The following is a 21951-nucleotide window of genomic DNA, read 5'->3' as shown; positions in this document are numbered from 1 at the left end:
AGCGCCCTGGAGGCCAGCGTGGTGATGGCCTCACCGGCAGTGACCAGCAGGGTCCCCAAAGGGCAACGCGGAGCGCGGGTGGTGGCGAGTTCCGCCTGGTGCCCCCTCGTGCTCGTCTTGGAGGATCTGGGTCTGTTCTCATTTCCTCACTTGCAAATCTCCTCTCCTTTTTTCCCCGACAAGCGAGGTTGGAGCTGGCAGGCCCGGCGACGGAGTAGGAGTCATGAAACCGGGGTGCCGATGATCACCCTTGGCTTGCGGCTGTCCTTGAGGAGGGCGCCAGCCCTCTCGGGACCCGCTTGGCTCTCTGCGCCATAGAGATAAGAGGTCCTCCCTGCCAAGCCCCCTGGCTGCCGTTTCAGTGGGGTGTTACACATGGCATGCCACATAACCCTCAAGCATTTCCCAAGGGTCTCACCCCTGCCACCCAGCATTCCCAGCCCTGCAGAGAGCTACACGCTCTGTGCTGCCCCCAGGTGGGCCCTGTCCCGCGGGGGCTGATGACTGAGTCCCGCAGTGGCTTGGCAGTCGTCCCCAGGTTGGCACTGCGGGTGAACAACCATGAGATTTCCGGCCTTTCCTGTGATGTCAGTGACTGCAGGGGTGCCCAGGGCTTTGGGGCTCCGTGGGGACCCTTTCAGTGCTTAGGCTGGCGGGGGAGGTGCCGTGTCCTACTCTCATAAGGTTACAGGACACGGACGGGGTCTGTGTCCCCCAGCTCTTCACACCTGTGAAATCCAGGCGTCAGTCTCCCCATTTATAAAGTGAGGGTTGAACTGGAAGGGGGCGGGGGTCCTGTACTGTTTCCTCCCAAGAAACCTTGGCGGAAGTCCAGTGTCTAACAGATAAAAGTGAGACTACTGTGGGGGGGCAGGGATTGGAAGCCCTCCAGCCCCCCACCCCTGTCCCTTCCAGCTCAGACTTTCATTGGGGTGTGTCTGCTCCTGCTTTTACCCCCAGGGGACAGGCAGCTAATCAGTGCTAACGTCACACACACACTCCCTACGCCCCTGCCCGCCCCAGGCCTGGCGAGCTGGGGCACAAGGAGCTGCCCCTTTTCCCTCTACGCCCCCCTCCCATTCATCTGGAGCCTGCCTTCCCTAGAGACAGATGGTAGGAGGGGAGGTATTGGGTGTGGGGAGCTGCCCACATGGGGGTAGATGAAGTTCTTTTAACGTCACCCACTTTGGTCCCTGATAGGGGGCCACTAGGTTTGGGAAGCAGAGAGCAGAAGAAGGGGCTTTTCTAGAGACAGCAGGAGAGGGACCCAGGGGAACCAGATGGGATGTTCCGAATGTGCCGGGGACCCCAGAGGCTGCCTGGGCCCCTCCCGTCCCCGCCAGCTGCCTTCCCCATGATTGCAAACATTAGGCAGCCTCCCCTGGCCTGGCTTGAAGGAGCTTCCAGACCTAATGGCCAGAATGCAACTGAATTGCCTTTGGATGGATTCCATCCTCTGTTGTCTCTGCACAGCCTCACTCCTAAATTCCATCTGTGACGTCAAACCCCGGCTCATCACGGAAAAACAGATTAGGTTCTGTAAACTCAATTCTCTCGCTTTCCCTCCCAGTCAGGGTGTCTCGCCGTGGCCTCCACTCAGAGCAGCCATCTTGCCTTCCTACCTGCCCACCCTTCTGAGCCAAACCCTAATAATCACCCCCGTCTTCACTGGTGACCCCCCGGGGTGGGGGGTCCCTGAAGACCTTTGGGACCCAGCTGGGGAGGCCCCGAGAGGTGTCCTGCCCTTGAGTCCTTGGGCAGAATCAGATGCTCTTGGTCAACTGCAGGCCCCTTTTCTCTGTCTTCCCACGTGGGTTCTGGTGGGACAGGCTGCTCGAGGAGGAGTCAGGTCACCTCTCCCCACCCCTACTCTGCCCAGCGTCCAAGCCAGGGCTCCGGGCCCAGCAGGATGCAGCCTGGGCCGCGCACCTTGTCCGGGGCTGGTCCCGCCCCCCGTGGCCTCCCTGATCGCCATGCCAGGTGACCCCCACTCTGACTTCATCTGGCCCTTCTGTTCCCTCAAAGACACCGATGAACATGGGGGCTGGGGGTCCTTTCTAGGGTCGTGAATACATGGGTTCTGGAAGCCCAAGGCTTTTTTAGAGACAGATACCATACCTGAGACCCTCTGGGGGTCCGTCCCCATTCTCCTTGGAGAGAGATGGGAGGGTGGTTTGTGTGCGGTGGTCACACAGACTCCTTGCCTGGCTTCCGGTGCACGAGGGCTTCTGCAGACTTTTTTATTTCTTTCTTCCCTCTCATTATTCCAGCCCCAAAAGCTGCCCTGTGGAAGGAAGTAAAATATAATTCCATCTAACCCATCACGACTCCAGCAGGGATGGAGATGAAATGTGTGTCTGTCTTGTGAGCCCAGGCAGCCGGGGTGGGTGTAATAAGATTGTCTGAGGGTTCAGCTGCTGGGTGAGGAGACGGGCAGACGCCAAGTCACACTGCCTTCTCTCATTAGGGGGCTGGTGGCTTCCCGTGCCCCCCTGGCTTCAGACTCAGCCGGGAAGAAAACAAGGGGGACTCTTGTGCCCTAACCAGGTCCGCATTCTGGCTGCAAAGCCAACCAGGACCTCCCAAGGGGCCTTTCGTCCTTCGGACGTTGGTGCCCTGGGTGCTGGGCTGTCTTTCCCTGATGCCAGGGCATGTAGTGTCTGCACCTGTACCTGCACCTGGCAGCCCAGCCTGGAAGCCCACAGGCCCTTTTCCCCAGGCACCTGTCTTCCAGACCTTGCTCAGCACAGCAGCACCTCCTAATTGCTAACTGAGTGTTGGTTGGAACTGGACTAAGCGTTTTATGTGCACTATCTCATTTAATCCACAAGACAGCCCAGCGGGGTAGGTGCTATTCTCACCTCTATTTTGTAGAAGATCAAATGAAAGATCAAAGAGATTAAGCAACTTGCCCATGGTCACTGCTGGGAGGTGGCAGAAGGTCTGGCTGACTCAAAGTCCATCATTTTCACAACTACGCAGACTGCCCTTCTCTGACCGGTTATAAACATACGGCTCACACTCTGTTGCTGCTGCCTTGTGAAAAATCGAGTAATAGAGAAAAGTGCAAGTAAAAGTTGCCCAAAATTCCATCAATCTGAGATAACCCTCTCCAGCATCCAGTGAGCATTTTTTCAGATTCTGTACAGATATGTACAGAGTAGTAATAACTTTTTTTTAAAAAATGGGTGGTACTCTACATGCATTTTAAAAATAAAAAATCAAATTTAATTTTACTTGAATTTAACCAAAGATAAATCACCTACTTGCACGTATCTAAAATGAAACAGAAGGGAATTGTTAAACTTCAGAAAAACATTTCTTCATCATAAGTGATAATAGTTCCTAACAGGTTAAAGTTAAGGTGAGAAAACAGGGAAACAAACTTAACAGCTTTATTAGATATAATTCATATACCATACAATTCACATTTAAAGTGTACAATTCAGTGGTTTTGGGCCTATTACATTAATCTTTAAAATTGTGATATATATTTATCTGTAACACAAAATTTTCCATTTTAACCATTTTTAAGTGTACAATTGTGTGGCATTAGTACATTTACAATATTGTACAACTATTCCCACTACTATTTCCAAAATTTTTTTATCACCGAAATTGAAACTCCGTAAGCATTCAACAATGACCCCCTATTCCCTTCTCTCCCTGGTAACCTCTAATCTACTTTCTGAGAGAACAACTTTTAAAAGGTTAGAGTCATTAATTTTTTTAAGTAATAAAATTTATTTTTTAGGGCAGTTTTAAATTTACAGCAAAATTGAGAGGAAGGTACAGAGACTCTCCATATACTCCCTGCCCCCACACAAGCACAGCCTCCCCTATTATCAACATCCCCCTCCAGATGGTACAGTACAACTGATGACCCTACATTGGTACATCATTATCACCCAAAGCCCATAGTTTACATTAGGGGTCACTCTTTGTGTTGTACATTCTATGAGTTTTGACAAATGTATAATGATACACATCCACCATAGTAGCATCATACAGAATAGTTCCACTGCCCTAAAAATTCCTGTGCTTCAACTATTTATCCCTCCTTAGTTTTTTAACCTACATAATGAATCAAATTCCATGCTTCTGTTCTTCCACCCTCAATTTTTGTTAGTTATATTATTTGTGGACCTTGTCAAGGTTTTTGTATTCTATTCAATAACCATAATTGCCTTGGTTTCAAAAATATTAACTCAGTATTCACCAGGATTCCTCCATTGATGAACTTACTTTTATTTATCTTTTGGTTGGTTGGATTTTAGCATCAGGTAATTTTTAAAAGACATTATAGATGTCTAGGCTCCTAAATGCATGTTTCAGAATGTCTATTAACTTTATGCTTAAAGGACAACTTAGCTGGGTATAAAATTCTGGTTTACAATTTCTTTCTCTTAGAACTCTATAGATATTGCTCCACTGTTTTCTGAAATTGTGTTGCTGAGGAGGGTTCTGATTGTCCTCAACCCATCTCCCTGTGTCCCCTAGTTATATGATTCTTTCTTTATCCTTTAAGCTCAATAACTTTTTTTAGGATGTCTCGGTGTTCATTATACCATCAGGTTTTCCTGGACTACAGAATGGCAGTTAATCTGCAGAGTGAAGTCTTTTTTATTTCAGGGAATTTTTTTCATTATATATTTGAATACTTCCCCCACCCCCATTCTATTATTCTATTTCCTCAGAGAAGCATACTAATTATGTATATGTTGGATTTCCTTTTGCCTCCCATATCTGTCATTTTGTCTTATTAGTCTTCATTTAATCTTGTGTGAGTTCCTCAAGCCCGCCCACCATCTCTAATTGTTCACACTGTGCTTTGCCCCTTTATTCATTGCTTATAGTATGGCTTTTTAAAAAATATCTGTGATGTATTTATTTTTCTTTCCCATTTTTCCCTGAACTCTGCTAACCAGCCTTTCAACTTTCATCTCTTCTGTCATCCAATAATTTCTTTTTTTAAATTTCTATGTTTCCTTCCTTCCACTCCTCTGCCCCCACCAGTTTCTAAGAGATTATATCTGTAATTTCTCTGAGTCAATGGAGAACTGTTTTTTCTGAAGTCTTTCTGCATTTCTGTGGATGATTCCTCCTGTGATGCATGTTCTTCACTTGCCCCCCACCCTTAATGCATAGGACCCATGTGAGTTCCTTTCTGATTATTGTTCTCTAGCTACCTTCTAAATAACAGCGTGTGGGAAATGCAAGGAGTGATCTGGAGCAGCCTGCAGCTGCATTTTGGGCTTATTTATTGTCTGGAAGACTCTCTTCCCAGAGCTGTTTTTTATCCTGTGCCCAGGGATTCCAGCTCTCTCAGGTTTGGGGGTTCATGCAGTCATCGTGGTTCACAGAAAAGCTCTTTAGGTCTCTGACTCTCTGTATTATGACCAGCCCCTCGCTGCCCCTTCTCCCTCCCAAGCCCCACTTCATTCCTTTACCTGGAGAACTAGGTTCTGTCATAGAAATGGCTTACTGGTGTGATTTTCCCATTGGCTCTCACTCCCCTTCCATTCCATAATGTAAAATTGTATCTCTGCGTGTACTCAGCTGTTCACAGCAGCCCTATTCCCGTCAGCCCCAAATTGGAAATTACCCAAATGCCCATCAACAATGGAATGGTTAAATCAATTATAGACTATTCACCCGGTGAAATATTAGACAGCAGTGAGAGTGAGCCCTCTACAACTACATGCAGCAAATTGGATGAACCCCAGGAACATGATGTTGATCAAAAGCAGCCAGAATCAAAAGTGCACTTACAGTATGATTCCATATGAAACTGCTCATTCGGTGGGTCAAAGACAGTTGGATATTGGCAGTTCGTAGGCTTCAACCTAGTGCAAAGTACAAAACAGGCAAAAGTCAGATGGTTATGCCTGGTTGGGGAGGTGTGCCTGGGGGAGGGTGCTTCTGGGTTATTAATTTTCTGTTTCTCGATCTGGGTGCTGGCTGTATGGGTGTGTTCAGCTTGTGAAAATATCTGTACTTATGGTATGTGCACGTTCCTGGATGTATGTAGTACTTCAATAAAAAGTAGAAAACAGAAGACAGGGTGATGGCTCTCCTCCCCCGGGGACATCCACAGCCCTAGACTCCATCGTTCCATGTCTTTCAGGAGGTGATATTTGTTCAGAGGTCCGAGGTGGCACATGTTAGCTGTCAGCATGTTGCTTCCTCCCAGCTCAGACCTTGTGGTGTCCGGCTGGTATCCTTCATGGCCTGTGGTTCGGGGACGCAGCCATTTCCCCGTTTCTCGGCCGTGGTGACTTTTCTCTATCTTTAGTCGCTCTGTGTCGTTTTGAGAACGGAAGTGCTCCTACTCCTCTGTCTTCAACAGGAAGTCAGGATAGTTGTCTGCACTAACTAGCATAGGTGTAGAAAGAAACAGATCTGGCTTTCTTAAGTAAATAAAATGCTAGTATCTGATGAGACAAGAGACTGTTGGCCCCTTCAGAGTGATCTCCCTGAAAGACAGCCCCCAGAGGGGCCAGTGTCCCTCTCCCGAGCACTGTCCCTCTTGCTGGGAGTGACCCAAGGGGGTCACAGTGACCCAGAGAGCAGCCCTGGTGGGTGTGGGTGACCGCAGACCTCCCCCAGGGCTGCTCGGAAAGACGGCTTGTCTTCTGTGTGGAAGTGCTTGTTGGGAAACTTATGCTTTGTGGTTACACCCTGTCTGGCGAGTCTGTCTGTCCTCCCCTGGGAGAGAGCCTTCTCGAAGCAAGTGATGGTCTCTTGTCACCCTGCTCCCGCCCCACCCGACCCTGAACTCCATGGGCGCGCGGGTGTGGCTGTCATGCCCGGGTGCAGGGAGCAGCTTCACCTCAGCCTTGAGCACAGCCCGCCCTGTGGAGAGTGGCCTCCGGTGGCCTCCGTGCCCCCACCGCCCTGGCCCCATCCTCCAGGGACATGGTGTGGCGACGCTGGGGGTGCGCCAGTGGGAGGCGGCTCCGATGGGGCGGCGCGTTCCCGCCTCGGGGCCTTTGTTCGTGCTGTTCCTTCCCCCAGAGCGCCCTCCTCCCACCTGCTCTGCTGAACAGAATCTCACTGATCCTGGGAAACCCAGCTCACGCCGTTTGAAAGCTCCACGTTCTGTGAAGCCTTTCCCAAGTCCCTCTGGACTGAGAGACGAACACCCCCTGGCAGGTGAGCACTTCACCCGCACTCACCTCGGTGACACTGGCGATGACTCTGGATGGCGGGTGGCATTATCCCCGTTTGACGTATGGAGAGACCGAGGCTCAGCGGGCATGGATCACCCGGCTGGGAAACGCGCTGTCAGGTTGCGACCTCGGATCCCGGCGGGGAGCTCCACTGTGTCTGCTGCGTGTTCTGTGTCACTCTTAGAGTTCTGAGTCCTCTCCTATCATTAGTCACCATGCACTTAACTGTAACTAGACAGGACCGTTTATTTTGTTCTTTCCTTCTACATACCTGCCTCTGTCACGCTTTGGCCCCTGTTGGGTGCAGGCACAGCTGTCTTCCTCTAGCGCAGCAGGAGATGGAAATGCAGCCTAAGCGGCGTGTTGTCTTCCGGGGGCCGGCGTGGGGTTATTGCCCTTGGTCGGCCCTAAGCTTTGCCTGCGAGCCCAGCTCCCCCAGGACGTGGGAGCCGCTGAGGGACCTCTGGGTATGTGTCCCCTCCCTGTCTCTGTGCCCTCAGGCTGCACGTGGAGATGTGGACGCCCCCCGTGGGATTACAGCTCACTGGGTAGCTCGTCTTTGGGAGAAGAAAGCGGAGACTTGGGGAGGAGAGGAACGTTATCCTGTGTGTGTTTTCCAGACACGTGTTCACAGGGCCCCCGAAATCGAGAACCAAGCCTGTGTCTGGGTGCTGGCTCACGCTCTGAGAGTCCATCCGGGTGTTAGGATGGGGGGACGTGGAGGCTGTCGGAGGGAAATGGAGGCTTCTAAGGAAAAAGCATAGTCCGGCCCCACGTCCTGCCCTGGTGCCTGGTGGGCTGGAAGAGGCAAACCAGTGGACATTTGGTCTGACATGTGTGGGCGAGCTCAGGCAGGTCATTTACTGTGGAGCCGTGAAGAGCCCAGAAGGGCAGATTGCTTAGAGTTTCTCGAGAACATATAGAGATTGCATCTGACCTCTTTGTTAGCAATTTAGATGACGACATGGACTTGCCCAAGCTCACTCTGGGTCATTGCATTATCCCTTGCCACAGAAGGAGCCCACAAAACCATGTGGAAAAGCTTTGGAAACATGGCCCTTATCGAACCTAGGTTTTCCCTTTCCTGTCTCCAGTCCACATTTCATCCAGCCTCTCGCAAGCATACAGTTCTCTCTCCTTTGTTTGTGTCAGGAGGTTCCCAAATCGGGTGCCTGTCCTACCCTCTTGGGGGTGTCAGCCTGGGTGCCTTGCTGCCCCAGCTGAGCCCAGGGTCTTGTTTCCTTGTTTTGGCTGTGCCTCGAGGCTTGCGGAATCTTGCTAGTTACCCGCCAGGGATCGAACCCGTGCCCTCGGCAGTGAAAAACGCAGAGTCCTAACCACTGGACTGCCAGGGAATTCCCTCAGCGTCTTGTGTCACACCCTCTTGTGGAAGGAGGTGGCACCTTGGGGGCTCTGGACCATCACTCGTCTCTCCTGCGGCCTCAGCTTCCAGCCAGACTTGAGCTTGGACCTGTGGGTCTCAGAGCCGAGTCCAGACAGCCTGCAGCCTCTGCTTTCTCGTCCTCCTGGACAATTACAGCTCGGACCCTGAACCCACGTGCCCTCTTAGCTGTTGGCTGGACCCCCACCTTCAAGGAAGGTTAGGGGTGATGTTTGCACATGAGCACGGCCTCTGGAGAGTTGAGTCCTCCCCTCTGTGGTAAGCTCAGCAGTCCGGGGTTGATCAGGGAAGAGACAGGACCAGGAGGGGCAGTAACAAGCTTTCCTGGATGGCGCTGGGACAGGTTTGCTAGGGTGGAAAATTTCTCCCAGCAAGAGGCCTTCCAGATACAGTGATGTGGGACCACCACCCAGAAAGGGAGAGGGGGAGTTAGACAGGGGGCTCCTGTGTCTAGGTGACATCGCTCAGAATCACGATGGAGAGCCTCTGGGTCACAAAACTCCCCCTTTGGGGTCTTTTATGAACTCAGGTTTGTCTCATCTATGCCTAGCAGATGTCGGGTGCAGTTTCTGGAGTATGTAAAGTAGATGAGCTCCAATTGGCTAAAAAGATGTTTATCTGGACTGTATTTCAAGCAGTTGGGTAAGTGAGAAGTTGAGTTTGGTGCTGGGTGTTTTGGGGGGCTAATAGTCCTACCTGCTGTAAAGAAGGAAACAACATGGGGGTCACTTTAGGCTAATAACGTGGGGGCCATCCCCAGCCTCCACCTCTCTCCTCAGGTGGTTTATTAAAGAATTTCTTTCCACCTTACGTACTGAAGGTCCCAAGAGTTCTGGTGTACATGCTTTTCCCAGTCTCGTTAGTTATCCAGTAATGCGTTAGGGCCTGGGTTATGCTCAGGCCTCGTACACACGGTGCCCTGGGGAAGCTGCCCGCCTGGTCGGCCCTCGCTTTTATCACTTAGCCAGCATCCTGCCTCCAGTCCCTGTGAATCCTCACTGGCTGCTGTCCCCGGCGTGGTCCTTCTAGACTACTATCCTGATCCTGCCGCTGCTTGTCTTGGAAGCCTTCACACGGCTTCCAGTTAACAGCACCCAGTCTCTCTGGGGGTGACCAAATATATCCACAGCAAAGCCCCCACCACCTAGGGGACAGATTATGATGGGTGATTTCATTTTCCAGATCACTGCGGGTATGCCTCCTTCAAGCATTAAGTTTTGTTTTGTTTTTTTAAATATGATTGCTTTAGGTGCAAGTCTTCATCAAATATATTGTCATCTTAAATACAGGTTACTGTGAATACATTGCTTGCTTATATTTTTTAAATAGCTTTATTGAGGTATAATTCACATGCCGTGCAATCCACCCATTTATCTTATTTTCCTCTTCTACCTCCAAGACCTAGCCCAATGTCGGCAATAGAGTAGGTATCAATAAGCAGTTGGTGGTGGATTGAACTGAAGCTAGACTTAAGGTCACCTCTTTTGATAACTCGGGATCTCCTGCCAGGAAGCAGTGTTGCCATCTGCACCCGGTGACAGGAGCAGAACCGATTGCCCTGACGCCGAATGGTCCCAGACTGCTGATTTTTTAAATTCTCACGTCTGTTTTTCGTAGTTTTGTCTGTCCTGCCTTCTTGCCGGCCGTCATCACTTGCTGCCGTCACCGTGCCGGCCTCCAGCTACTCCAGAACACGGGGGAGCTGAGGCTGCAGGCTGTTAGAACTTTGCGTAAAACAAGAACGCGAAGCTCTTGACTCTTAGGGGATGCAATGCCTTCCCATCGCCTGGCCCTCGCTAGCAGGATAACAATCCTTTATTTCCTCGTGGCTGATCAGAGTTTATACATGTCCTCTACGCAGTTGCTTAGCAAACAGGGAAAATAGAGGCTGGGGAGGTGAGGGAACTTGCTCAAGGTCACGCGGTGGGCTCAGGGTCACACAGTGGGCTCATGGCTGACTTGAGACCAGAACTCTAGCCTGGGGTCTAGACCAGGCCCTTCCTGTGCTACTTTACCCACCAGCTTTTGCAGAAAGTGACTCTCCTGTCCTCTCTTTCTCTCTCAGGGGTCCTTGGTGAATTTTGTCATGGTTATTTAAGGAACCTCGCCTAGAAGTCCCAACGCGCAGTTCCCCATTGACGGGAAGGCTTGGACTCCAAGATGATTATAAAGGAATATCGGATTCCTCTGCCAATGACCGTGGAGGAGTACCGCATTGCCCAGCTGTACATGATACAGGTGGGTGGTGAGGCCGGGCACACAGCAGCTCTCAGCACCGGCGTGGAGGGTTGGGTGGCACTGTGGCCTTCACAGCAGTATCTGCCCAGTAGGCTTCTGGTCAGTGTCTGAATTGCACTGGAGCTCTGGCTTCCAAGCACGAAGCCAGGCACATGCAACACGCCGTGGATGTTTGTGGCATTGGATTGTCTCGCCAGCACTGTATTCACAGCACCGACAAGACTAACACTCTTTGTATATAACACCCATCCTCTTACTGATCCAGATATTATCCTTGTGTTTAGTCAGCTTGGGCTGTATAACAAAATGCTACAGACTGGGTGGCTTAAACAATAGACATTTATTTCTCACAGTTCTAGAGGCTGGGAAGTCCGAGATCAAGGTGCTGACAGATTTAGTGTCTGGTAAGGGCCCTCTTCCTGGCTTACAGACGGCCACCTGCTCGCTGTGTCTTCACACGGCATAAGGAGCCAGGGAGCTCTCTGGGGCCTCCTTTATAAGGGCACTAATTCTATTATGAGGGCTCCACCTTCATGACCTAATCACCTCCCAAAGGCCTGACCTCCTAGCGTCATCCCATTGGAGGTTGGGGCTTCGACATATGAATTTGGGGGACGAGGGACACAAATGTTCAGTCCATGACAATCCATTTGACAGACAGGAAGGTGCAAGGCCCAGAGAAGTTAAGTGACTTGTCCAAGAGCACACAGCCTGCCTCCCAGCTCCAGGTACGCACTTTCCTCATGCCTTAGGCTAAGTGGCTGATTTACAGAGTCACAGATGACTTTGAGGATGACCAGGCCTGTGACAAACCAGAGATGATCACCCCACCCCAGATGTTGCTGGCCTCCCTACTCAGTGCCGGACTAACCTGGAACCCAGGATAGGGAGACCCAGGATCGGGTCCTCATGGCCCAGATGTGACCACAGCTCCTGCTCGTTGGGGTGCTGGCTGCGGTCCTGCCCCATGGGGGTCCCCATCCCAGCTTCTCTGCCAGCCTCTTGCTCATCCTCGGTGCCCCAGCCCTTTGCCTGGCCTGGCAGCTTTCCTCCCAGTTGGGGGTCTGATTATGAACCTGCTCCCGGCCTGGCTCTGGCTTTTCTGGGTACACGGACGCCTCGGTGCAGCCCCTAGCTGCGCAAGCGTCACACGGGGCCATCAGGGCAGGGAGAGCCCGGCAGGGCCTGCACCTTCATCCCGAGTCTGACCCGGCCCTCAGCGTGGGAAGCTTGGCTGGGAAGAGAACAGAAGGCCAGCTCAGCCTCTCTGGGGGGCTGTTTGCTCCACGCTGCTTCAGAAGCGCCACTCAATTCCCTCTTGAACCACTTACCCAGTAATTATTCCTCGAGAGTGGGGAGAGGTGAGACTGGCATCAGCCCCCCAGCGCCAGGCACTCTGGAAATCACTCAGCCTGTTCAAGGACCAGGCTGATCTGCCAAAGGCACTGTTTGTCCTGTGGCTTCTTCATTCCTCCCCGAGCCAGGGGAGCCCTGGACCCTGACCCTGGACCACAGCAGATGGTCCTCAGCTCTGCTAGGGGGCTGGGAGCGTCAAGATCCCAGGAGGCTGACTTTTAGCTTCCAGTTTATCCCAGGCTTTTTCGAGTATGTAGACACCTCTGACTCAGGGCTCCTCAGACACCTGCCATCTGCACCCCCTGTTTTAAGGTGCTTTTTTCAACATCTATCCTACGCCTCCAATTAATGTGAAACCTTCCCAGCCTCCCAGGTGATACCTCCTGCAGCCCCACTGACACTGTGTGCCGCTCGAGGCCAGCCTGCTCTGCTCCCGCTCTGGCATTTGTCTTACCCGCCTCTGGCTCCACGGTTCCGGGGGGCCTCCATCCACCGTGGAGGTGATGGACAAGCCCATTATCTCCACTGTGTGACAGTTTCATGGGTGTGAACGTACATCACAGCTCGCCGGCTGTACCTTTACAAATAGATGGCTTATTGTCTGTCAATCCTACCTCAATAATGCTGGTTAAAAACTAAGTGAAATTCACCAGACTTTTCTGTGCCCGGCCTGGGAAAGGGCTGGGCTACAGAGACGAATAAAAGGTGCTTTCTGCGCTCCAGGATTGCCTGCGGGGAGACGGACGTGTATGCAGCCCCCTGAGTAGAGGCCAGAGCAGTGGGGCTAGGAGGCGGGGAGCCCAGTGCCCCAGGAGGGCCTCCATTCCGAGCTGGGCCTTACGAGATGGATGGTCCATCAAGGAAGGCAGCTTCGTTTTTCTGGAAAGAAGAGCAATTCCTTAGGTCATTGCCCGCTGATCCCACTTACCAGCTGGGGTGACAGCTAGGAAGAGGCTGGCCTTCTGAACAGGCCACCTCCTCCCTGAGGTTGTGAACAAGATGGGCTCATGTATCAAACTGCCTCATACCTGCCTGACCAGCACTCAATATACATGTTGTTCAAGGTTAAAAAAAAAAGGAAGGAAGGAAAGAAAGAAAAAAAGAAAAATTGGTCTGGCTGGGAGAGAGCCTTCCATCCTAGGAGGTGCCCAGCAATCAGAGGGAGAGATCAGAAGCGGCTTAGCCAGGACCCTGGACAGCTCTGAGAGCCGCCTGATTGGCCGGGGTTTCTTGGACTTTGAATCCTTTACCCCCCACCCACTTCATCCGGTGCTTTTTCTGCACCAGGCCCCTGGTGGCTCAGGGTCCTCCCTTGCAGACCCCAGGCCCCAGGGATGGGGGAGGGGAGAAGAGGAGGGGGGAGGGGAGAAGAGGAGGGGGGAGGGGAGAAGAGGTGGGGGGAGGGGCCTTCACCCGGCCTGTGCGGGCAGCGTAGGGTAGGTCAAGCCCGCGGTCTCCGGGGAGGCACCACAGCATCGCTTGCTTGCGGGAGTGGTTGGCAGAGATGGGCAGTGGCTTCTGGTGTGAGCAGGACCCTCCCCGCCTCCTCTTCTCCCCTCCCCCATCCCTGGGGCCTGGGGTCTGTGCAGCCCCAGTGAGGCCAGGTGGGAGGCACCCTCCCCGCCCCTGCTCCCTCTCTGGCCTTCCCTGTGCCTTCTCTGCCCTCGGATCCCTGGCAGGCCGGGCACCCCACCTCAGCCCTCAGAGACTCCGTGGGCCCTGACCCCTCTGACCTGCACGTCCTCTTCTCACCGAGCCACCCAGCACCCCAGATGTTTCATTCCCTGGGGCTGCCGTAACAGAGCACCACAGACTGGATGGCTTAAAGCAACAGAAGTTTATTCTCTCAAAGTTCTGGAGGGCAGAAGTCCAAAATCAAGGTGTTAGCGGGCCGTGCTCCCTCTGAAGGCTCTGGGGGGCTGGGGGGAATCCTCCCTTGCCTCTCCCAGCTTCTGGTGGTGGCCGGCAATCCTTGGCATTCCTTGGTTTAAAGCTGTTTCACTCCAGTCTCTGCCTGTGTTGTCACATGGCTGCCTGCCCTCTGTGTGTGTCTGTGTCTCCGTTTTCTCTTCTTATAATGATCTCTTCTCATTGGATATAGGGCCCACCCTAAATTGTCTAATCCATCTAAGTTAAGATGACCTCATCATAACTAATTATCAATACATCTGCAAAGACCCTATTTCCAGATAAGGTCACAGTTTGAGATTCTAGGTAGACATGGATTTGCGGGGGGAGGCCTTTAACCCACTACACTGGGGCTTGGGCAGACAGGTAGCCCCATCCCCACTTATAGTTTTAGAAACTGAGACCAGACACAAGAAGCAACTTGTCCAGGATGAGAGAAAGTTGGCCACAGGGTTAGGACTACAGTCTCTGTACTTGCTCAATAACTACTTATCAGCACCTACCTTGTCCCAAGGTGTTTTCCTTGAGGTGCTCACTGCTTCGGGCGAGCAGGCCCTGGAATCCAACAGGTCTGAGTTCGTCCTGGCTCTGCTGTTTGGTAACTGCGTAACCTTGGACGGGTCACTCGGCCTCTCTGAGCCTCTACCTTCCCATCTGTACCTTGGGGGTGATAGTAGTCCTGCACTCTTCTCAAGGGCTCATTGCAGTAACTATATGAGAAAGCGCATGCCAAGCACTTAGCACAACTGCTGATAAACGAAGCTACTGTAAGAGGCGGGAGCTTGGAAAACATCCGGGAAATGGTCGCTGTTTTCATTCCAGAATCTGGGCCACATTCCAGGAGCTCCTTTAAAGAGTGAGGAATGGCATGTCCCTGCTCTGACTCCATCTGTGGCCTCAACCAGGGTCTGTTGTTTTCCTGAAGGGGACTCAGTGTCTCTGGCCATGGAGATATATCACGTCTTTGTGCCTTAGAGAGGGTTTGTGCCCCGAGGGCGAGGCAGTGCTGTGGGGAGTGCCTGTGTACGTGTGCGAGGACTCAGGTGCGTGCGTGTGTGAGTGTATGCGTACCTGCTGTTCAGGAAGCTGACCGAAGATGGCCTTGGTGATGCTGTCATGTCACCATGGAAACAGATGCTGAGCTTAAAGTCACCAGCACCTTGACCACGAGGTTTTGTGCAGAAGCAGAAACCTGAGCTTCTGGGCCCTGGGAAGGACGTTCGTGGCAGAAGGACACTTGGAGGTGACCCAGGCATCACATCTCCTGGGCAGTGCCTCCGAGGCCCCTTCTCACTCGTGTTTGATCTCTCTGAAATCTTAGTTGAGTACAAGAGGCAAGGTTGGTTTTTATTTGTTTGTTTTGTTTTATACCAGATTTATTGAGCTGTAAGTCCCACACCACACAATTCACACATTTAAAGTGTACAGTTTAGTGGCTTTTAGCACATTCACAGAGTTGTGAAACCATCACAATTCTAGAGCATTTTCATCATCTCATAAAGAAGTCGCTCTGCATTTTCCCCCAACCCCCAGGCAACCAATAATCTACTTTCTGACTCTCTGGATTTGCCTATTCTGTACATTTTATATAAATGGGATCATATAGTATATGGCCTTTTGTGTCTGGTTTCTTTCACTCGGCATGTTTTCAAGGTTCATCTATGTAGTAGCATGTGTCAGTACTTCATTCCTTTTTACAGCCAAATCATGTTTTATTGTATGGATATAATTCGTTTATCAGATATATTATTTACAAAAAATTTTCTCCCATTCTGTGGATTGTCCTTTCACTCTCTTGATAGTGTCCCTTGATGCACAACAGTTTTTTTTTCATTTTGATGAAATCCAATTTAGCTATTTTTTCTTTGGTTGCTTGTGCTTTGGGTATCATATTTGAGAAACCATTGTCAAATCCAAGATCATGAAGATTTGCCCCTATGTTTTCTTCTAAGAGTTCTATACTTTTAGTTCTTACAATTAGGCCTTTGATCCATTTTGAGTTAATCTTTATATGTGGTATGAGATAGTAGTGCAACTTCATTCTTTTGCACGTGGGTATCCAGTTGTCCCAGCAGCATTTGTTGAAAAGACTCTTCCCTCCTGCATTGAATGGTTTTGGCACCCTTGTTGAAAATCAATATATATAGTGTATAGATCTGTGGGTTTATTTCTAAACTCTCATCTCCATTCCATAGATCTGTCCTATGCCTGTACTATACTGTTTTGATTACTATAGTTTTTTGTTTTTTTAAAGAGCTACTACCACCCGCAACAGGTGGATGAATCTTTTTTTTTTTTTTTTTGGCTGTGTTTGTCCTTCGTTGCTGCGCGCGGACTTTCTCTAGTTGTGGCGAGCGGGGGCTACTGTTCGTTGCGGTGCAAGGGCTTCTCATTGCGGTGGCTTTTCTTGTTGCGGAGCATAGGCTCTAGGCGTGTGGGCTTCATTCGTTGTGGCACACAGGCTCAGTAGTTGTGGTGCATGGGCTTAGTTGTTCCATGGCATGTGGGATCTTCCCAGACCAGGGCTTGAACCCATGTCCCCTGCATTGGCAGGCGGATTCTCAACCACTGCGCCACTAGGGAAGTCCCTACTATAGTTGTGGGGTTTTTTTAAATTTATTTATTTTTTGGCTGCATTGGGTCTTCGTTGCTGCATGCGGGCTTTTCTCTAGTTGCGGTGAGCGGGGGCTACTCTTCACTGTGGTGCACGGCCCCTAGAGCTCGTGGGCTTCAGTAGTTGTGGCATGTGGGCTCAGTAGTTGTGGCGCACAGGCTTAGTTGCTTTGTGGCATGTGGGATCATCCTGGACCAGGGATCGAACCCGTGTCCCCTGCATTGGCAGGCGGATTCTTAACCACTGTGCCACCAGGGAAGTCCCCCTACTATAGTTTTATAGCAAGTTCTGATATCGGAAAATGTGAGCATTCCAACTTTGTTTTGTTTTCAAAATTGTTTTGGCTGTTTGAGAGCCCTTGAAATTCCATATGAATTTTAGGATCAGTTTTTCCTTTTCTACCAAAACTGCCATTGGATTTTTTTTTAAATTTATTTATTTATTTTATTTATGGCTGTGTTGGGTCTTCGTTTCTCTGCGAGGGCTTTCTCTAGTTGCGGCAAGCAGGGGCCACTCTTCATCGTGGTGCACGGGCCTCTCACTATTGCAGCCTCTCTTGTTGCGGAGCACAGGCTCCAGACGCGCAGGCTTATTAGCAATTGTGGCTCACGGGCCCAGTTGCTCCGCGGCATATGGGATCCTCCCAGACCAGGGCTCGAACCCGTGTCCCCTGCATTGGCAGGCAGATTCTCAACCACTACGCCACCAGGGAAGCCCCTGCCATTGGATTTTGATAGGGATTACATTGGACCTGCAGATTGCTTTGGGGAGTATTGACATCTTAACAATATTAAATCTTACAGTGCATGAACACAGATGTCTTTCCATTTATTTAGATCTCCTTTAATTTCTTTCAGCAATTTTTTATAGTTTTCTGTGTGCAAGTCTTGTACCTCCTTGGTTAAATTTATTCCCAGGTATTTTATTCTTTTGGATGCTATTGTAAATGGAAATGATTTCTTTATTTCCTTTCTGCATTATTTGCTTTTGTGTGTTGATTTTGTATCCTGCAACTCTGTTGAATATATGTATTAGGTCTAACAGATTTGGAGGGGATTCTTTAGGCTTTTCTGTATATGAGTGTGTCATCAACAAATTGAGATAGTTTTACTTCTTCCTTTCCTATTCGAATGCCTCTTACTATTTCTTTTTCTTGCCTAATTTCTCTGGCTAGAACCTCCAGTACAATGTGGGCTAGAGGTGAGAAAGCAGGCATCCTCATCTTGTTCCTGACCTTGGGAACACTTTCAGTCCCGGCACACTCAGGAGTCCGAACGGAGGAGTTTGCACGTGCAGTGCTGGGCTCGGAGAGGGAACCGTGGCCCCTTCAGTCTCCTGCAGGAGTGCTGGGGCACGTGGAGACGGGGGGGTGGGGGGGTGTCCTGAAGTGACACAGGAGGAGCCAGCCTGGTTGGCCAAAACCCCACCCCCCATTCAGCACCCTTGGCCAGTCTCCTGAACCCCTCCCCCTCTGCAGAGTGCTCTGGACCCACACATCGCTGGTTCTTTTGTCCCCACAGAAGAAGAGCCGTAACGAGACGTTCGGTGAAGGCAGTGGCGTGGAGATCCTGGAGAACCGGCCATACACGGACGGCCCTGGCGGCTCCGGGCAGTACACACACAAGGTGTACCATGTGGGCATGCACATCCCCAGCTGGTTCCGCTCCATCCTGCCCAAGGCGGCCCTGCGGGTGGTGGAGGAGTCCTGGAACGCCTACCCCTATACCCGAACCAGGTGAGCCTGCCCTCAGCCTCGTGCTGTCTGCTGGGGAAGCAACCCTGCGGCATAGATCCTGGTGCTGGCCCCCCAGACAGGCTCAATCCCCACACCCCAAGGAGCCCTGGCTCCTGGAGAGCTGAGCCTCCGTTCTGATTGGTACCCTGAAGGTCCCCCAGGTTCCCCCTCAGAGAACAGGCAGGAGACGGAAGGGTATACCCCTAGGTGCCTTCTAGCCTGCCAGTGGGGGAGCCCAGGAAGGCATAAGTCCAGCGAGGGCCATCTGAGAGTCCTTTGCCATCTGGGAAGGCTCAGGGAATACAAACTCACTTTAATGTTCACCTGGGAATGCAGGACAGTCACCAGCTGGGAAGAAACACAAGCTGAGGGTAGACCAGATGGCCCAGAGATTCCCTCCAACCCTGAGACCTTCAGCGACTATGATGATCTTTTATAACAAACCATGTTGAGCAGGGCTTTCTTTGGATCCCTCTGGTAGGGGGGCTCTTCACTCTGTGGCCCCCACCCAATATAGCTGAGCACTGCTTCGTTAGAAGAGATCGGGGGCTGCTCCCAGCTGGCCACTCACTTGCTGAGCTGGTGGAGTCCCCATGAATCTCCTGGGGCTTCCTTCCCCAGGTCGTTGAGGGCCTGGAGCTTGCTGGAGGATCCATCCAGGTTATTCCTCTTCCCAGCAGCACTTTCCTCCTCTGAGCTCATCTCCAGTCAAGAGAGAAGGGCATTGGGGGCTTCCCTGGTGGCACAGTGGTTGAGAATCTGCCTGCTAATGCAGGGGACATGGGTTCGAGCCCTGGTCTGGGAAGATCCCACATGCCGTGGAGCAGCTGGGCCCGTGAGCCACAACTACTGAGCCTGCGCGTCTGGAGCCTGTGCTCCGCAACAAGAGAGGCCGCGATAGTGAGAGGCCCGCGCACCGCGATGAAGAGTGGCCCCCGCTCGCCCCAACTAGAGAAAGCCCTCGCGCAGAAACGAAGACCCAACACAGCCAAAAATAAATAAAAATAAATTAAAAAAAAAAAAAAAGAGAGAGGGGCTGTTTCCCTGTTGCCACACCTGGTTTCTTAGGGGACGGGGGGGCAGGGTGGCATGTCACACAAAGCGCTGGTCCGGATTCAGCCGGCTCAGCAGTGCGCCACCTTAGCTGTGCCTGAGTCCACACCACGCCTCGCACACGGGGACCCAGGGCTGCCGGCAGCTTCCTGGAATGACTCCCTCTTCCCCCGAAACCCATCCCTCCCCCCAACCTGGACTTGGCTCTTCCTGGGACGAGGTGAAGGTCCAGGAGGGGGACAGGACAGATGAGTCTCGGCCACCACTCCAGCCCTCGTCCTCCCCCCAGCCACCCACGCCTACACCTCTGAGCTCGAGTCCTGATGGCTACTCTACTTCCCCCACAGGTTCACTTGCCCTTTTGTGGAGAAATTCTCCATTGACATCGAAACCTTTTATAAAACTGATGCTGGAGAAAACCCCAATGTGTTCAGCCTGTCTCCTGTGGAAAAGAACCAGCTGACAATCGGTAACCGGCTACCCTGACGCTCCCAGCTCCGGGAAGGGCAGGAGCCCTGCGGGGCTCAGTTCCCGGTGTCCCCGCCCGTGGGCCCCTTGCATCTGCCCCTGGTCTTCAGGCCTGGCAGGCTGGGGACCAGCCCCTGTCCTGGGCGGGGAGGATAGAGTCCAAGCAAGCCTGGTCGGAGGTGGGGGGCGAGGAAGGATGGGTCTCCTCGGCCCCATTTCCCTGATGTGCCCACTAAGGCTACGTGCGTTTCCCACTCAAGCCCCTTCCCTTCATCCCTTCGAAGTGTCCCCATCCCCAGAAATGCATGCGTGTGCTTGGGGGCCACATCAGGCTGACAGCCGTGCGTGAGTGCAGCAGGCTGGGTGGGGCCTGTGTCCTCTTGATGGTGGGCGGCCTCTGCTCTACTCCCCTCTAGCTGACTATGCCATGTTGGAAACAGGCCCCATTTGTTAAATCTTCTTTTTCAAGCGAGGCCAGAAATCAGGGTTTTCATGTGAATTCTTCCAATTCCTAAATGTTGATAACTAATTAAAAATCTTTGTAAATATGCCAACCAAACAAAACACATCTATGGGCCAGCCGCACCTCAACAGGCCCCAAGCCTGTAGGAACAAGCCATTGTGGTTCCCAGGTGGGTGCACGGCTGGTGTTGGAGGGGTGTTGACGAGCTCTGAGGCAGCCTCAGAGGCCTGGAGGGCAATTCCCTGAGACTCCTCCCTCCGGCCGGAGTTCTTAGGCCCCAGTGGGCTTTGGGAGATACCTTAGCTTCCTAGGGCTACCAGAACGAAGTACCACAAACTAAGGGACTTAAAACAACAGATACTTTTTGTCTCACAGTTTTGGAGGTCAGAAGTCAAGGTCAGGGTGTCAGCAGGGTTGGCTCCTTCTGGGGTCCCTGAGGGAGAATCGGTTTGGGCCTCTCCCCTAGCTTCTGGTGGCTGCTGGCAATCTTTGGCGTTCCTCGGCTTGTAGACGCGTCACCTCAATCTCTGCCTTCATCTTTACATGGTGTTCTCTCTGCGTGCATGTCCGTATTCGAATTTCTCCTTTTTTTTTTTTTTTAATTGAAGTATATAGTTGATTTACAATGCTGTGTTAGTTTCAGGTGTATTTTTTTTTTTAATTGAGCCAAATTTCTCCTTTTTATAAGCACTCTAGTTATATTGGATTAGGTGCACCCTAATGACCTCACTTTAATTAGATTACTTCTTTAAAGACCCTGTCTCCAAATAAGGTCACATTCTGAGGCCCTGGGGGCCAGAACTCCAACGAATGAGTTTAGGAGGGAACACATTCTACCCATAACAGGAAGGAAGGACCCAGCATGACGCAGGCCCTCTGGCAGCTCTTGTCCGGCCAGCTGCAGGCTCCCCCCCGAAGGCCTCCTGCCATGGTTCCTAAGTCCCAGCCCTCCCCTTAGCGGTCTTTGCCTGCCTGAGCAGGCTGGGCACGTGGTCTGCTCCAGGAAGGATGTGCAACCCTCCCCACATCCTGCTGCCCTCGGGCCGCTTCTGACCCATCACCAGTTTCGGGCGGGGCCAACGTCTGCATCTGTAAACCACAGCCCAGACTCGGAGCCAGCAAGCCAGGGAGACGAGACAGCCAGGGCCCGGTCGGGGCAGAGCCCCCCCAAGTGCCGTCGTCCCCACACATCTGAAAGAAGGGCTGTCTGAGCCACAGACCCTGTCCTGGGTTCCTCCTCAGCAAGTGTGCACGCAGCCCCGTCTACCACATGCACACCTCGGGAGCCAGCCCAGCAGGATGGTTTTGAGTTGGGGGAGGAGCCGAGTGACAAGAGGTGGTCCTTCCCAGAGTCACTGTCTCACCCCCTCACCCAGGTCCCACCAGCCCCCTGTCCTGTTTCCCAAGCGCCCAGCCCCGTGGCATCTGCTGCCCACTCGCAGGCACATCCTGGACCCTCTCGGGCCCATCGGACGTGGTTGCCGGACTCTTCCCTGCTGATCTGTCTGGGAGGGGCTTCCTAGCAGGCCAGCCGCCTTAAAG

The 21951-nt window shown here is 52.0% G+C and overlaps 1 protein-coding gene and 1 long non-coding RNA gene across 9 annotated transcripts in view; one reads left to right on the top strand and one right to left on the bottom strand.

Moving 5' to 3' along the window:
- The window catches only part of PITPNM2 (phosphatidylinositol transfer protein membrane associated 2), a 142767-nt gene that overhangs the window by 98541 nt on the left and 22275 nt on the right, over positions 1–21951 (top strand). For 4 of the 8 annotated variants that reach the window (XM_082355340.1, XM_082355344.1, XM_082355342.1 and 1 more), the window contains exons 2-4: positions 10640–10812; positions 18211–18425; positions 19826–19947. In XM_082355340.1, the coding sequence (XP_082211466.1) occupies positions 10735–10812; positions 18211–18425; positions 19826–19947 (415 nt within the window). In that variant the 5' untranslated portion in view covers positions 10640–10734. Of the gene's footprint in view, positions 1–7133; positions 7156–10639; positions 10813–18210; positions 18426–19825; positions 19948–21951 lie in introns of those variants that run through there. The other 4 variants (XR_014234397.1, XM_082355339.1, XM_082355338.1 and 1 more) reach the window with 2 other exon arrangements.
- Positions 205–21502, bottom strand: LOC309611218. Its single transcript, XR_014234399.1, has 3 exons — positions 20771–21502; positions 14580–14786; positions 205–5846 (listed from the first exon to the last, which is right to left on the bottom strand). It is a non-coding gene; the product is annotated as an uncharacterized lncRNA (long non-coding RNA).

This window comes from Balaenoptera borealis, assembly GCF_965194805.1.
Source record: "Balaenoptera borealis genome assembly, chromosome: 14".
Classification (NCBI taxonomy): domain Eukaryota; kingdom Metazoa; phylum Chordata; class Mammalia; order Artiodactyla; family Balaenopteridae; genus Balaenoptera; species Balaenoptera borealis.
The sequence above is the reverse complement of the archived record's forward strand: the minus strand, read 5'-3'. Positions and strand labels throughout refer to the sequence as shown.